The 17,157-nt window shown below is 43.8% G+C and overlaps 1 protein-coding gene across 1 annotated transcript in view; it reads right to left on the bottom strand.

The window, feature by feature from the left end:
• Positions 1 to 17,157, bottom strand: part of CDH17 (cadherin 17) — a gene marked incomplete at its 3' end in the record, with an annotated part of 44,947 nt that overhangs the window by 24,811 nt on the left and 2,979 nt on the right. Inside the window, exons 2-3 of the mRNA XM_023746401.1 lie at positions 4,176 to 4,247; positions 718 to 816 (exon numbers count right to left, since the gene is read on the bottom strand). Coding sequence (XP_023602169.1) covers positions 718 to 816; positions 4,176 to 4,226 — 150 coding nt within the window. The remainder of the gene's footprint in view (positions 1 to 717; positions 817 to 4,175; positions 4,248 to 17,157) is intronic.

The raw sequence follows: 17,157 nt of genomic DNA, 5'->3' as shown, positions 1-17,157 counted from the left end.
CATGGGCACCCCCAGAGGCTAATCAAAGCATCCCCAACCACCCTGAGGCCAAGCAGGCTTCCCAGGGGATTTCTGGTAAATGCAGTGGCGTGTTTTTCTCCTCCATTACATTTCCGGGATTATTTCAGAGCCCTTTATAGCTGAAGCCTCTCACTCCCACCTGCAGGCCCCCCTTTAATCCACTGCTTTTCTCGGTTACCTGCCTAAAGGTTATGACTGCCTCCCAGGGTGCCTTGCTCAACCACAGGCAAGGGCCCTGGTGGGAAGTGGGGGGGGGGGGGCTGCTCAGAGGCGTGGTGAGAAGAGTAGGCCTTTGGCCAGACGCATACTCCAGAGAACCCACACTGTCAAACGCTTCAAGTAGCAAACGCACTGAACAGCCAGCCTGATGGTCAGGTGGCCATCCCACTCCTGAAAGTCTTCCCATCCTTGGGGGGAGGGTAGTGGGGGTGGTGGGGGCAGAGCCTACAGGCACCAAGATCCCTGCTCCCAGATGGTAGAACTCGCCCCAGACACAATCGAGGAGGCCCAAATGAGGGTGTCAGGTACAAGGCCTCCCAACACTGAGGCCACCACCCCTCTGTTTAACTCAGCTTCTGAAATCCCTCGTGATAAGGACAGCTGCCGAGCCTCTATTTTACCTCCCGCTGCACAGAATAAAAGTCTACTGAGAAAGCACGAGAAGTCAAGACGACAGCGAGCAAAAGTGGTCATTACCTGGAATATGATCTGACTCGGTTCTTGGCCTTCGAAAATAGAGAACGTCATGGGCTTCAGGGGTCCACTGAACTTCCCCTCCTGGCCACGCCCGGTTGTCTGTTAAAGAAAGAAAAGTTAGCCTCACCATCTATTACGAATAGATCACTTGCTAATTCCAGGACTGACACGGGAAACGTAAAACCTTTAACCTGACTCAAGACCATGTGAAAGCCAGTCACAATGGGCAGAGAGAGGTCTAAAATGGGTTGAGGGTTTACCATGCCAAGATGGATCGCTATGAGCCTTGCCTTGCTTTTCTCCTCTGACCCCTCACGCCGTGGCCCTCCAGGGAGGCTGTTCGCTCCCAGTTTGCAAATGAAGCTGAGAGGAGTGAAGCTACTTCCTCAGAGTGAGGGCTGACACAGCACATACATGCGGCTCTACGTGAACAAAAGCTCGGGACCTCCCCACAGTGCCACTCTGCCTTCTACATGCTATCAGCGGTTCTCAACCTGTGGGTCGCGACCCCTTTGGCGGTCGAACGACCCTTTCACAGGGGTCGCCTAAGACCATCCTGCATATCAGATATTTACATTACGATTCATAACAGTAGCAGCATTACCGTTATGAAGTAGCAACGAAAATAATTTTATGGTTGGGTCACAACGTGAGGAACTGTATTTAAAGGGCCAGAAGGTTGAGAACCGCTGTGTTAGATGGTTTTGCACCAGCTTCTTCAACCCCTCCCTTCACTTCCATTAGTTTATAAGGAAATTCGGGCAAGAGTCGCAGCCCCCCAGAATCCACAGTCTCTCCAGAGACAATTGGATGCATAAGGAGAAAAAGAATATGCAGGTATGTTTAATACAATGCTTGCTTGGCACATAGTAAATTTTAGTCCAATTGGGTCTGAATTTGAACTGTAACTTTAAGAAAAACTTACTGTTTCCTGTGTGGCAGCCATGGGACTGGACCCTCCACACACATCATTCCTTCTGGTCCTCAACCACATCAGTCAGGAAACTATCTCCAGAGAATTCCCCCAGCGGAGACACTGATACTGCTAAGTGGGCTAGAGCCAGCCCTGTCGGACCACAAGCCCCATCTCTGGTCCGTGTTGCTACACAGCCTTCCAGGCCATCACAGGACGCGTGCAATGGGCAGATCTGCCTGCCTGGTAGCCACCCTCCTTGCACTTTCCAGCAAGAGTTCTCTGCATGGATTATACAGTATCGATGCCAGACTATTCTTCCTTCTGGGAGAAACATGGTCCCAAGCAAAACTCTAACAGAGGTGGGTTCTGCTTGATTTCCCTGCCTCCTCCCTTTCCCAAACCCTGGATTCCTTACGTACTTTCTCTTCAGTGCCCTTGCAACATGTTCATGCAGTGGTTCTACCCCCTTATGAAAACCAGTTCTCAGAAAATAACAAGAGAGCCGTTGGCAGCACAGAATATATGGCTGGCAACCATTTTAAACTACTCTCTGTTGAAGAAGCCTTATGCTAAAGGCAAGACGCTTCGCCTAAACTTCCGTTCCTCGTTGCAAAGGGCCTGGGAGTAAAGGTGAGTGGAGGCAGGAGAGAGCAGGGGCTCCACCCAGTGACCCTGAGATCCCACCGCACAGGCAGCAACTTCCTCCATCCACCAGAGACAGCTGAGCTGCGGCGGCCTCCTGAGCAAGGCTCCTGCCATCAGCCCTGCTCAGGCAGTCTTTCTCACTACGGGTAGAAATCCCACTGGAGTGAAAGTCGAGAGAAGAAACTATTATTTTCAACTTTTATCCAGGAAGAAAAATGTATGTCCCCTTCTTAGACAAAAAGCAGAAGAGCCTGCGAACATCCAACTATTGTGATAGATTCTTCTCTCTCTTGGATCTAGTGTTGTTTCCTAATATAAGCGCATAATTGTGAATTTTTACCGGGTTCCTGGCTCTGTGCTATGTGCTGTGGCTGCAAAGATGACTAAAACAGTCTCTTCCTCAGGGAGGTCAGCGTCCATATGAGTGCGGGCACTGAGTATTTAAAATGCTGTAGTCATGATCATAGCTAATATTTATTGAGTACTTCGACTGTGCCAGCCACTGATCTGAGTGCTTTAAAAAGGCATTATCACATTGAATTGCCACAGCTTTCTATAAGGCAAGTACTCTCATCAGACCCATTTCACAGGGCAGAAAACTGAGGTGCAACACAAGTAACTCAGTCATGTTCCTATCACCGGTAAGCCACAGTGCCGAGTTTGAACCTGGGTCCGACTTCACCACAGCCCTCTGATAATCTAGGTAGCGAAGGACATTTCAGAGGGTGGGAAGAGGGCAGAAGTCACGTGGGGGTCTTTGCCCAGTCTTTCAGCAGTCCCGGCAACAAGCTCTGAGCTCCTGGGCTTTGAGGATGAACTGCAGGTTATCTGCCCCTCCATCCTCCAACACTGGGAGGAAGGCTGTGACAGCTTCAACAGGTTCGTCCTGTTTCACTCTGTGAATATGTTGAACTGTGTGGGCTCCAGGAAACTCTCTAGGTCTTGAAAATTGACCTGTTATTTTTGAGTCACAGAAGAAAGGAACCAAGGCTTGAGGTGTGACCATCTAGAACCTTCCATCTAAAGAGAGAGCAAAGGCTTCCCGGTAATCTAGCTTCATGATACAAAATATTGGCAGGTGTAAGACATTTGTGAGTGATGAGTGAAATCAGGTCAAGGGTTGTATTTCTTCAGGTTTCATCCAGCTCCAACCTCTAGCCTGTCAGTCAATAGGTTTAGCTCAACATGTGGCTAAAGACAAATTTAACTAGAAAACTCCTAAATAGATATGGGAAGAAAAATACTGAGCAGAGCAGGGTTGAAAGTAAACAAAATGTTTTTCTGTGTGTTTTAGTGGTTATTTTTCATGGTCAAAGTAAAAAAAAAAAAAGTCATGATTAAGGGACTTACACTAGGACCTGTATCAGTGTGCTTTTAGCTACACATGGCGGTCTAAACTATAGTAGGTAGATTTGTTTTAAACCTTACCCAAGTGCTACTGGCTTTTAAGAGCTGAAGAGAGAGTACAGACACACGACTTGTAGCCATTTCATCAAAAATATCACCTTGGGGAAAACTGTGTCCTTTACAGCAGGAAGGCCAGGGAGGGTTGGGGGGCTGGGGGGGGGGGTAAGAGATCAACCGAAGGACTTGTATGCATGCATATAAGCATAACCAATGGACACAAGACACTGGCGCGTAGGGGAGGCCGGGGGAATGTCAAGGGGGGGGGGGAGAAACATATGTGATACTCTTTGTAATACTTTAAGCAATAAAAAAAACATTAAAAAAAATAAACACTGTTGTAGATAAAAAAAACAACAACTGTGTCCTTTGTATGAGATTTAATTTTGATAGACTTTTTTAAAAAAGTGGTAACCACTGTTCCTCTGGTATGCAATGGAAGGAGGGCAGGAAATATTTTAGTAAATAAAGGAAGAGCATGCTTTTTTCTTACCAAATAAAGTGTGAGGAGACACAAGCAGTGCAGCTGGGCTCGGGCCATCATGGTTTCCTTTTATTCAATCTCCTGTGAATAAACCAGACATCAAAGTGATTAGCTACCAGTCTATTGAAATCAATTTTTTTTAATGCACTCATTTTACCAATATTTCAATCACTTGATTATCTTTAGGTATTATAGATTTTCTTGGTTCGCTTAATCTTTTCTGTATTTTTTTAAGTTTTTATACCTTGAACATTCCACTAATATACTCAGCATAGAAAAATGGTTATTAAAATTCCAAACCACTTTAAAAATGTAGGCCCTGAAATTTTTAAATGCCTTACATTTAGATAGCTTATAATTGAACTTTTAAAAGGTAAAAGTACTGCCCCACTTTAGCCTCCCAAATGCCCTGAGAGTTTAAGAAAGCATGTATTAAGCTCATCTATGTGGTAGATTTTTTTTTTGCTGGGTCACAAGGCAGCATTTTTAATTTTTTTTTTAATGTGCCCTGGCCAGAGTGGCTTGATAGTTAGGGTATGGGCCTGCACACCAGAGGGTCACAGGTTCAATTTCAGGTCAAGGGCAGGTACCTGGGTTGCAGGTCCAGTCCGCGCCTCCAGTCAGGCCATGTGTGGGAGGCAACCAATCTTTGTGTCTCTGTCGCATCATATCTACGTTTCTCTTCTATCTCTCTCTCCCCCTCTCCCTCCCTTCCACTCTCTGAAAAAAAAAAAAAAATGAAAAAAATATCCTCACTCCCCCGGTGAGGTTTAAAAAAATTTTTTTTAATGTTGACATTATTGCAGACTTTCCCCACTTCCCCCTCTTTCTCATCTCTACCTAACCCTGCTTCCCCCACTTTTGGCTTTCACCATTACAGTTTTCCGTGTCCATGGTGTATGCATATATGTTCTTTAGCTAATCCCTTCAACTTCTTCATCCAGTCACCCCCATGTCCCTCCCCTCTGGCTCCCACCAGTCTGTTCCATGTGTCCATGCTACTGGTCCCATTTTATTCATCAGTTTATCTTGTTCATTGGATCCCACATATTAGTGAGATCATATGGTACTTGTCTTTCTCTGACTGGCTTATTTCGCTTACCATAATACTCTCCAGTTCCATCCATGTTGTCACAAAGGGTAAGAGTTTCTTTTTTTTTTTTTATAGCTGCATAGTATTTCACTGTGTAAATGTACCACAGTCTTTTTTATCTACTCATCTACTGATGGGCTATTTCCAGACCATGGTTATCCTATATAATAAAGAGCTAATATGCTAATTAGACTGGATGGCGGAACGACCTTCTGGAACAACCAGTGGGCGGGTCCACGGGGCTGCGAGGCAGCCGGGGTCCTGAGGGCCTAGGGAGCCGGGCTGTGGGGGCCCTTGCACGAATTTCGTGCATCAGGCCTCTTGTTGTAAATAATGCTGCTATGAACATAGCGGTGCATATATTCTTTCTAATCCATGTTTCAGGATTCTTAGGATCAATATTTCAGGATTCCCAGAAGTGGAATTCCTAGGTCAAAGGCTGTTCCATTTTAAATTTTTGAGAAAACTAGAGGGTCGTTTACAAACAGAATAACAGTGGTGCAGAAGATGGACTCAATCAGCCAGCCTGAACTGGAACCCAGCTCTCCCTGTTGTTAGTTGTGTGGCCATGGATATTCAACTTAATATCCCTGTGCCTCAGTTTCCTCAAATGGAAAATGCATAGCAATTACTCAATAATAAATGTGTGCTCTAGGAGTTTCTCATAGGCAAAATTAGGTAGGAATTGTTATTCTTCATATATATATTGAGGTTCAAAGGTAAGCAATTCACCTAATGACACATAACTAGGAAGTGACCCTGCCAGGCTTATTCACCTAATGACACATAACTAGGAAGTGACCCTGCCAGGCTTACAACCAGATCTCTCAGATTTCAAAGTCCAAAACCTCTTTGATTCTTTCTACTGTAATCTATCGCGTGATAGCTGCAGGGAAGTAGATATAGTCACAGAGAGGTGGAGATATAAAATGTATACATGCTATATAAATTAAGTAGCTTGCCCCAAGAGTCTACAGCTATTTTAAGGAAGAGCCTGGGCTAAAACCCTACCGAACAAAGTCTTTGAATGTTGCAAAATTAGCTTTTGCCTCAGAATTAATGTGGTTGATGTGTCCAAACATCATTGTAGAATTGGCTCATTTTGTTAAACACAAAAGAGCTATATTTCTACTGCTTTAGACTGCTTTTGCGGTTTGAAAACACATAGAAACAAATAATGATCCCAGGTTCTAGCATATTGGATTATAAAATAGATGTAAAAAAATAAGCTGCTATTCTTAAGTCTAACTAGGTGCGGGGTTTTTATATTAGCAAAATGAACATGATCAGCAGTCACCAATATTTGCTTAAGAAAGTAAAAATACAGCCCAGCTGGCATGGCTCAGTGGTTGAGCGTCGACTTATGAACCAGGAGGTCACAGTTCAATTCCGGGTCAGAGCACATGCCCGGGTTGCAGGCTTGATGCCCAGTGTGGGGTGTGCAGGAGGCAGCCGATCAATGATTCTTTCTCATCATTGATGTTTCTGTCTCTCTCTCCCTCTCCCTTCCTCTCTGAAATCAATAAAAAAAATATATTAAAAAGGAAAGTAAAAACATAGACAATGATATCACATTTGGAGATCTTTCTCTTCAAATTCCTCAGTACAAGATTTTCCCAATGCTGGGCTCAATTTACTCCAGCCTTATCTCCCACTCCCTGCCCACACCCAGGGAGCCATACACCCGGATGGACTTTGCCCCCTGAGCCTTCCCCTCCCCCTGCTTTGGCACTCTCTGTTCTCCCCACCCAGCACGAGGCCCCGCCCGGAGTCAGTGGACAATTAATATTTGCTTCATGAACTTTGATGGAGAGTATGCGTCCTCACCTCTACTTCTCCTTCTCATATCTTATCATCTAGCTCTAAAGTATTCGTGTATTTGAAAAGCATAGAATTGTTATAACAAGCTCCTATCAAGCTCCAGACCCTGTGCTAAGAAGTAGGATCCCAAAATAAGAGTACAGTGTCTCTCTTGGTGGCGCTGGAACTGAAATCTCACTTCCTTCGTGAATTCATCCCTGATTTCCAGCCAGAAGTATCTTCTCAAAGCCGCTCCTGCCCACATCTTATTTTTCATCTTATTTACACGTCTGTGTTATTGCCTTGACTAGGAAATAAAACCCGCCGAGGCAAAGGCCTGATTTCAAAAATTATTTCTTAACCTCTTACAGCTCTTCACACTATACCCGTGGTCGGCAAACTGCGGCTCGAGAGCCACATGTGGCTTTTTGGCCCCTTGAGTGTGGCTCTTCCACAAAATACCACGTGCGGGTGCAGGTACAGTGCGATTGAAACTTCGTGGCCCATGCGCAGAAGTCGGTTTTCGGCCTGGACGAGTCTATTTTGAAGAAGTACTGTTGATATTTGGCTCTGTTGACTAATGAGTTTGCCGACCACTGCACTATACCTTTCATATAGTAAGGCCTCAGCAGATGCTTGTTAGATTCTAAAACATCGGTGGTTGTCCAACACTGATATCCTATTGATGTGTCCCATCTATAAGAGAATCGATTTCAGACTAAACATAAAGTGTTAAAGGAAACTAACTTGAGATTTAAAGATTTATTTTGATACAAAGTAATGAATTTTTAATTGTTGACAAAAGGAGTTTTATTATGTTTTTTAATCCTCACCCGAGGATATGTTTTTATTGATTTTTTCAGAGAGAGAGAGACAGAGAGACGTCCATGTCAGAATCGTACATACACTAACAAATATCTGCTTGGTAAATAAGTTAAGAACTGGCTTATATATATCAGCTCTCCTTAAACTGATTTTCCTTTTAGCATTTTTAAGCTTCCAAATGCATGTCATCTGAATGATAGAAAAGCAAATAAAAATAAAATAAATGCCTTCTTTTAGTCAGATGCTCAGGCAGGCCACCTGTTGGGGTGTCTTGATTGAATCTAGAAAGTAAAAGCAGCAATGCCCTTGTCCTTTATTTTGTCCTTTACATTTAGTCTTATCCCTCCCAGGAGGGTTTCCAATGAAAAATGGAAGTCGTTGCTCTCCAGTCTGGTGCTAGGGTTCCATGCTTTATTTGCAGACAAAGCTCCTGCACAATGATGCGATTGTTGGGAGCAGGAACCCCGGCTTTAGACTGCCTAAAGTGGATCCTGGCTCCTCCACAGACTCAGGTCTGTTTATCCATAAAGCAGGGATAATAATAGTATCCACTTTTGAGAGTTATGGGATTCCGTGAATTCATATTTCTAACCGTGTTTGTCAAATGAAAATTCATTCTGCCACCCAAGTTTGCTTAGACACAACCTTAGACATTGCCTGCAGGTATCTCCTTTCTCAATGCCCAGCTTTCTGTGGCTCCAATAATGAGATTGCTCAAGAAGCACCCTTTTTTAAAAAAATTTTTTGAGGAAATGCCATACTGTTCTCCACAGTGGCTGCACCAGTCTGCATTCCCACCAGCAGTGAAGGAGTGTTCCTTTTTCTCCACATCCTCGCCAGCACTTGTCATTTGTTGACTTGTTGATGATAGCCATTCTGGCAGGCGTGAGGTGGTACCTCATTGTTGTTTTGATTTGCATCTCTCGGATGATTAGTGACTTTGAGCATGTTTTCATGTGTCTCTTGGCCTTCTGTGTGTCCTCTTTTGAAAAGTGTCTATTTAGGTCCTTTGCCCATTTTTTGATTGGATTATTTACCTTCCTTTTGTTAAGTTATATGAGTTCACTGTGAATTTTGGAGATTAAACCCTTATCGGAAATAACATTGGCAAATATGTTCTCCCATGCAGTGGGCTTTCTTGTTGTTTTGTTGATGGTTTCTTTTGCTGTGCAGAAGCTTTTTATTTTGATGTAGTCCAATTTGTTTATTTTCTCCTTAGTTTCCATTGCCGTAGGAGCTGTATTGGTAAAGATATTGCTATGACAAATGTCTGCTATCTTGCTGCCTATGGCTTCTAAGATTTTTATGGTTTCCCATCTTACATTTAAGTCCTTTATCCACTTTGAGTTTATTTTTGTGTATGGTGTAAGTTGGTGATCTAGTTTCATTTTTTTGCCAGTATCTGTCCAGTTTTCCCAACATCATTTGTTGAAGAGACTGTCTTGACTCCATTGTATGCTCTTGCCTCCTTTGTCAAATATTAATTGAGCATAAAGTGGCATAATTTCTGGGTTCTCTATTCTGTTCCACTGGTCTATATGTCTGTTCCTGTGCCAGTACCAGGCAGTTTTGAGAACAGTGGCTTTGTAGTATAGCTTGATATCTGGTATTGTGATCTCTCCAACATTGTTCTTCTTTCTCAAGATTGCTGCAGCTATTCAGGGTCTTTTTTTTTTATTCCAGATGAATTTTTGGAGAATTTTTTCTAGGTCTTTGAAATATATCATTGGTATTTTAATGGGGATTGTGTTGAATTTATAGATTGCTTTGGGTAGTATGGACACTTTAATGATGTTGATTCTACCAATCCATGAACATGGTATATTCTTCCATTTGTTCATGTCTTCCTCTATCTCTTTTTTCAGCATCAAAAAATTAAAAATGGAACTGCCATTAATACCACTATTAGGAATATATCCCAAGAAAACAGAAACACCAATCAGAAAGGATATACGCACCCCTATGTTCATAGCAGCACAATAGCTAAGATTTGGAAACAGCCTAAATGCCCATCAGCAGATGAATGGATTAGAAAACTGTGGTACATCTACACAGTGGAATACTATGCTGCTGTAAAAAAGAAGAAATTCTTACCATTTGCAACAGCATGGATGGACCTGGAGAGCATTATGCTAAGTGAAATACACCAGTCAGTGAAAGATAAATACAACATGATCTCACTCATTTATGGATAATAAAGAACATTATAAACTGTTGAACAAAAATAGATACAGAGTTAAAGAAGCATTGAACAGACTGTCAAACTATAGTGGGAAGGCAGGGGAAGGTTGGGGGGGTAAGAGATCAACCAAAGGACTTATATGCATGCATATAAGCATAACCAATGAACGTAAGACACTGGGGGTGTCGGGGTGAGGGCAAGTGCTGGGAGGTAGGGGAGGCTGGGGGGAGGTCAATGGGAGGGGGGGGAGACATATGTACTACTATTTGTAATACCTTAAACAATAAAATAAATAAAATTTAAAAAAAAAGAAGAAGCACCCTTCACAGCCAACCACATCAATGCTAGGATTATGCCAGAAGAGGACTTTGGCCTCTCCAACAAGTTTTGCCTGTTTCCTCTTTGCCTGGACATAATTCCACGAATGAATATCACATCCTGGATCCTAAGGCTGCTGGGAGGAAACCATCGTTTGTAACTAAAATTGCCTAAACCACCCAACCATACATACTTAGAGTCCCTCACGGACACTACTTGGAAAAGGACCAGAGTAGCTTTTACCATAATTCAGTGACATTTTATCTCAACTACCTGAAATAATTGATCCAATCATCTGCTTGGAATTTTTGCTATTTGTCAGGGTTTCCCCCAGATTCAAAGACTAAATTCAGACAGTTTCTATAGCAACTATCTGAGAAGCCAAGCACATCCTTAGCAACACAGGTCAAAGGTTTGGGGGAAAAAGGCGTGGGGGGGGGGGGCTTTGAAAAGCCGCCACCACTTGTTTTGACCATGGGCCACTAACAAATAGGGGATCAGGGCTGGCAGTCTTGCTGTTTACAGCTGATGCTTTTGTTTAATTCACCACAGCCCACAAAACACTGACATTCCTCCGCGTCCTCAATCTGTGTTCAGGCAGAATAACAACACAAGGGCGACTAACATTTATTGAAAACAATTTGCCACATACATGCTGAGACTTCGATATGAATTATCTCATTGATTTCTCATAAGAACCCTATGAAGCAGGTACTACTAAAATTTAGCTCTTAAAGGTCAAAAATCAAAATGTGAGGGTCAAAAGAAGTTAGACTTGCCCAAGATCACCCTGCCTGGCTAATTCCACACCTATGCTTTCATTCATATAGTATTCTCTCTCTGAAGGCGCAAATATCATATCACCACCTGATGCCACTTTATTTGTTACGTGTCTTCCCCAAAATTCAATAAAATTGTCATTTTTCATTCAATGGCTGCTCTTCCTCTGCAGATGCTGACATGACTCCCCTTCACAGAGGAGCAGCACCCAGGAGGTTTAGCTCCCACGGCACATATATTTCTCCTCATTTCCCTTCTGACCTTCATCTCAGCAGTCTCCCCCTTTTTAAAAAAAAATTTATTGATTTTAGAGAGGAAGAGAGAGATAGAAACATCAATGATAAGAGAGAATCATCAATCAGCTGCCTCCTACACGCCCCTGACCGGGGAATCGAACCTTGACCTCCTGTTCATAGGTCAATGCTCAACCAATGAGCCACACCGGCCGGGACCATTTTTTAATCAAGCCAACTGCTTTGGGTTGAATAGTGTCCCCCCCCCCCAAAAAAGGAACTCCTCATACGTTGGAGTTCTAACTTCCAAGTACCGCAGACTGTGATCTTATTTGGAGATGGGGTCTTTACAAAGGGGATGAAGCTAAAATTAGGTCATTAGGGTGGGCCCTGATCCAATGTGACTGCAGTGCTCATAAAAAAAAAGGGAAATGTGGGTGCAGAAATGGGCCTAGAGTGAAGACAATATGCAGAGACATGGGGGGACGATAGCCATCCATAAGCCTAGGGGAGAAGCCTGCAAAAGATCCCCAGGGCCCCAGAAGGAACCAACCCTGCTGACACCTGGATTTTGACCTCCAGCCTCCAGATGGGTGAGACAATATATTCCTGTTGGTTAAGCCACTTCATCTGTTAGAACAGCCCTTGCAAACTAATACACAAAGAAACTCGTTTTCACTGAGAAAGATGCTGCCATCCCAGGATAGAGGTCATCTGGGTGGAGCTTTATTCAGCTACTAGAGGCCCGATGCACGAAATTCGTGCAAGGGCCTTGGCCTTGGCCCTCGCTGCCTCTTCCAGGGCCCCCGCCTGCTGTGGCTTTGTCTGGAAGGAAGGATGTCTGGAAGGACGTCCGGTCTAATTAGCATATTATACTTGTATTATTATAGATTATACATGCAGCGCCCACAGCACCAGGGGGTCCGCTTGAAGGTTGGTTGATTTTCCTGTTGGGCTCCAACCCTCCCAAGAGGCATTTTCAGACCGTCCTGCCACTGCCCCATTTGTCTGAGTGAGGACAGGGAATCCTTCTGTCCCACGTCTCAAAACTTACAAGTAACTTGATATACACGCATCGATCTTTTTTCCCTTATAAAAAGCTAAGTTATAGACAAGCTTTAAATAGAGTCAGTTATTTCTCATCATTTTTTGTTTTGTTTTAAAATATATTTTTATTGCTTTCAGAGAGGGAGAGAGAGATAGAAACATCAATGATGAAAGAGAATCATTGATTGGCTGCCTCCTGCACGCCCCCCACTGGGGATCGAGCCTGTAACCCAGCATGTGCCCTTGACCGGAATCGCACCCGGGACCCTTCAGTCTGCAGGCCAACACTCTATCCACTGAGCCAAACCAGGTAGGGCTCATCCTTTTTGCTTTTTTTTTTTAATCCATTAAGGGCTTGGAATTAAATTAATTCATCCTTTTCTAAAATTGAGCCATTCATTTCTAAAGAACAATGAAGGTGCAGAAAGAGAGGACTGAAAAATTTGTTTTCAAATATCACAGGTGATGTGGGTGGGAAAGGATGGTACTGGAATTCATAACACCACCAGCACCAAGCAGCACCAAGTAGCCTGTGTGCCATTTTTTCACCTCTGCATTGCATATTATAAATTATAAAGCAAGACCAGGTATGAATAAAAAGCAGATCAAAAGCTCACGCACACCATTGCTCACCAAGTAAGGTTCAGACCATCATGCCCCTTCTGGCCTCACGCACAAATCCCTGGCACCATTGCTGTCATTTAAGGTTTAGACAGATCGCACAGTTTCAGACCACTGGCACCTTTGACAATTAGAGGCCCAATTAAAGTGCCCATTAATAAGGTAGAAACAGGCCGACATAAAATCAGGGCTGCTGCTCACCCTTCAGGCTGATGAGGACGGAAGGAAGCCGGAAAGGAGGGGTGGGTGTCCCCCCTCAAACTCACACCAGACACCCCTACCGTGGCGTCAAACACACGAGACACCTCAACCCCGAATGGAAGGGTCATCCAGACTAAGTCAAAGGGAAGGGAAGACCCACATGGGTACAACAGATGGCTAGTCTGCCATGGTGCTTCCCTGACCCTCTACACCGGTTGGCAATGAATTCCCTGGGGTGTGCGGGCTTATAGCGCAGAAACCCTGGGAGGGAGCAGGCAAAGGACTCTTCCCTCCCTATCAAGGGCTTCCCAGGACTAAAGAGGAAGGGAGGAATCACTGTTCCTCATAACAGGCGCCTTAATTATTTTTGACAGTGTTTCTTCATGTGTTATACAGCATCTCTTTGTGTGAAAAAGTGTAGAGATGAGCATTTTGTCACATTCGGGCCTTAGAAATTCAGTATGAGGCAAATCCAAATTAGACCCCATCCGACTGGGTTTAGATACGGAGATTTCAAGAAAAGGGGAAAAAACCCCAATTTCTATAATACTAGTTTCTTTACAAGGTGAACATGAGGTAATGACAAAAATGCGCAATCAGGTTCAAGTGTGACAGGTTAACTTTCTGATTAATTTAATCAAAACCAACAACTGGGATGGGCAAGAGAGTAAGGGGGAAATAAGTTACATCTAGTTTATTGAGGGATTGCATACCATATGACATCTCACTCATGAGCTAGTTTTTTATCACTAAAACTTCAAAAATAGCTAGCATTTTGTGAGCATTTAAGTTAAGCACTTTGGACGACTTATTTCATTTAAATATTCCAATTCTATAAAGTAGGTCCTGTTGACATCCTATAGGGCAGGAACCAAACCCAGGGAGGTGAGGAAGGTCGAACTGCCAAGACCAAGCACAGGGCCCTCCATGTGAGGAAGGTGTGTCCATCTTCTGTTTAAAGATTCTTTTTGTTGTTGTTGTTGTTAATCCTCAACCCGAGGATAATTTTCCATTGATTTTTAAAGAGTGGAAGAGGGCAAAGAGACACAGAGAGAGAAACATCGATGTGAGAGAGACACATGGATTGGTTGCCTCCTGCATGGGCCCTTACCAGGGCCGGAGATTGGGCCTGCAACCAAGGTACATGCCCTTGACCGGAATCGAACCCGAGACTCTTCAGTCTGTGGGCTGATATTCTATCCACTGAGCAAAACTGGCTAGGGCTAAACATTCAGAGCATAAATCTACCATCCTGACTTCTCTTTGTTTCTTAATCAAGAACTACAGGTCCCGCCGAACCGGTTTGGCTCAGTGGATAGAGCGTCGGCCTGCGGATTGAAGGGTCCCGGGTTCAATTCCGGTCAAGGGCATGTACCTTGGTTGCGGGCACATCCCCAGTGGGGGGCGTGCAGGAGGCAGCTGATCGATCTCTCTCATTGATGTTTCTAACTCTCTGTCCCTCTCCCTTCTTCTCTGTGAAAAATCAATTAAAAAAATATATATAAAGAACTACAGGTCCTAATGTTTTAAAATAATTAAATTATGGAAAGAAAAGATTGATTCTGAATATCACGAATAAGAAAATTCAATATGTCAGTTTTACAGAATATTTTCAGAGAAATTACGTTTTCTTTGTGCCATATATAGCTTGTATAGCCTGGTTTCTTACATATGCTTAAGTGAAAAATCAACTTCAGTATAATTAATACCTTAGCTGCTGAATGGCTAACTGCTTTTAGTAACAGCTCTTATACCTAAGGAAACAGTCCTGCTTGTTCTCACGGGGACCACAGGTAGAGAGATAGTCCTCTAACAAACTTCAAAGGATGCCACACCCACACCGCACCAAAAGACTTAATATGCAACCACAGAGGGGCTTTAAAAACCTCAGAAAGAAGTAAACCCCAACTGTTTGATCATTCTCTTCTATGGTTGGACCCCACTTCCTTAACGTCGAATTAGTTGCTCCCTTATACGATAAAGATATAATTACTGTAGCGTGATAGGGGCTCGTCCTTCTTCCCGAGAGAACAAAACAGCAACTTCTCAACATGACCCGAGGCACCTAACTTGAGCTTCCTCATGGAAAGGAGAGCTCACAGCACTGAGTCCCTTACTTGCTTCTCTGATTTATTCTCACGACTCCGTGCGTCAGCAGCGTCTCCATTTTATAGATGAACAAACCAAGGTTCGGGGGGTTCAAGCAATGAGCTCAGGGCCTGGCTGCTGGTAAATCATAAAACCGGCCCAACCCACTGCCCAGCCCAGAAGACTCATGAACGATACGCCCTGTAAGCCATGATAAACTCTCATTCAGGGAAAGACTCATTTTGTTTCCTGAGGGAAGCCGAATGCGTTCATTTGCCTTGTCATCTAAACAGGTACTCTCTTCTTCCCAGTTATTTCTCACTTGCTGTCTACATTTTTGAAGAAAAATCAAGACAAGCCAATATCAGAGAATGCATTGTCCTCCCAATCTCCTGCTCCCCATCCCCTATCGCAGAAGGCTTCTGTCCCCAGAAAGTCACCGTAAGAAAGAAAAAACAGAAACAGAGGTAGGGACTGGATCTCCGGAGGCACTGAGAGGCTGTACATGACCTGACATCTCCAAAGAATCACCCATTACCGATGCTGCCCCCACCAGGGAGGCGGCAAGGGCGTGCCAGGAGCCGGCAGACACACACATCAGGCCCAGCTTTCCCGAAGGGGAAAGCAGGTCTGTCGCTCTGTTTTCAATTCTTATTCCGGTGCTTTCATTTATTATTTATTTTATTTTTAAAGACCAAGTTCTTTGTTTTCATGACTTTTAAAAAACTACAGTTGACAAGCAATTTGATATTAGCTTCAGGTATGCACCATAGTGATTCAACATTCATGCACCTTACAAAATGATCATCGCCGTCAGCCTAGTAACCACTTGTCAGCACAGTAGCTATTGGGATATCCCTGACTATACTCCCTATGCTACGCATTGCATCCCCATGACTTGTTTTTACAACTGGAAGAAAGGCTTCTTTTCTCTCATACATCTCTCCTCCCCTGCTGTGTCCCAGACAGTCGTAAGGATTCCAAACGGAACCTCATTCTCTGAGGAACAGTTAGAATGCTCAGGTGTTGAAGAGCACATCTGAGAGAAGACGCCGTGTGAGCGTGAGATCCCAACCCCAGTTTCTAGGAGACGAGAAGCAGAGCGTCTTAGGGCGAGGCACGTCCATATTTCAATCACAAAGAGTGGCTGTAAGACTTATTTAAACATCCCAGACCTCAACCTTGCCTTGATTCCACTATCAAGTTTGACTCAACCGAAGCCACTTCATCAAATGAATTTATGGGAGGTAGGCGAAGGGAAAGAAAGTACTTAAGAAATTGTGCTCTTTGAAAGCAAAACTTGTCCTACCAGGAATAAACTTCCCTTCCCGGCAATACCACTTCTTAAGTACCCTGCTCCACCACGTATTTTGCCATTCTTAAAGAAACACGTTATCAACATAGTTCAGACGTGCCCACTCTTACCTTTCTGTGAGTAAATAACCATTCAGCTGTTGAGACTCTTGCTGGGACTTAAGGTTCTCCCCAGAGGAGCAGGCCGTCTGCACTGCTCTGCTTCCCCGGCAGCCTCTCCCTTCCCCTTCAGTCAAACATTAACCATTGACTGCCTTCTGGATTTCAGGAACCATCAGATGTCATAAACCGGGTGACTACATTCACTCCAGGAAATTAACTTGCACCGAAAGAAGTTAATTCACAACGAATACACCTCAAGACACGTTTCTGAATTTTCTGAATGGAGATAATAAATGAGAAGACAAGGAGAAGGTAAAGTATAAAAACTCGCTGTGTGCTCCACTATCTCTAGAGTATGAGCTCCACCACATCAAAGACGGCGTTTCC

This window comes from Myotis lucifugus, unplaced genomic scaffold (genome assembly GCF_000147115.1).
Source record: "Myotis lucifugus unplaced genomic scaffold, Myoluc2.0 scaffold_673, whole genome shotgun sequence".
NCBI lineage: Eukaryota > Metazoa > Chordata > Mammalia > Chiroptera > Vespertilionidae > Myotis > Myotis lucifugus.
This window is presented reverse-complemented; position numbering and strand designations above follow the sequence as displayed.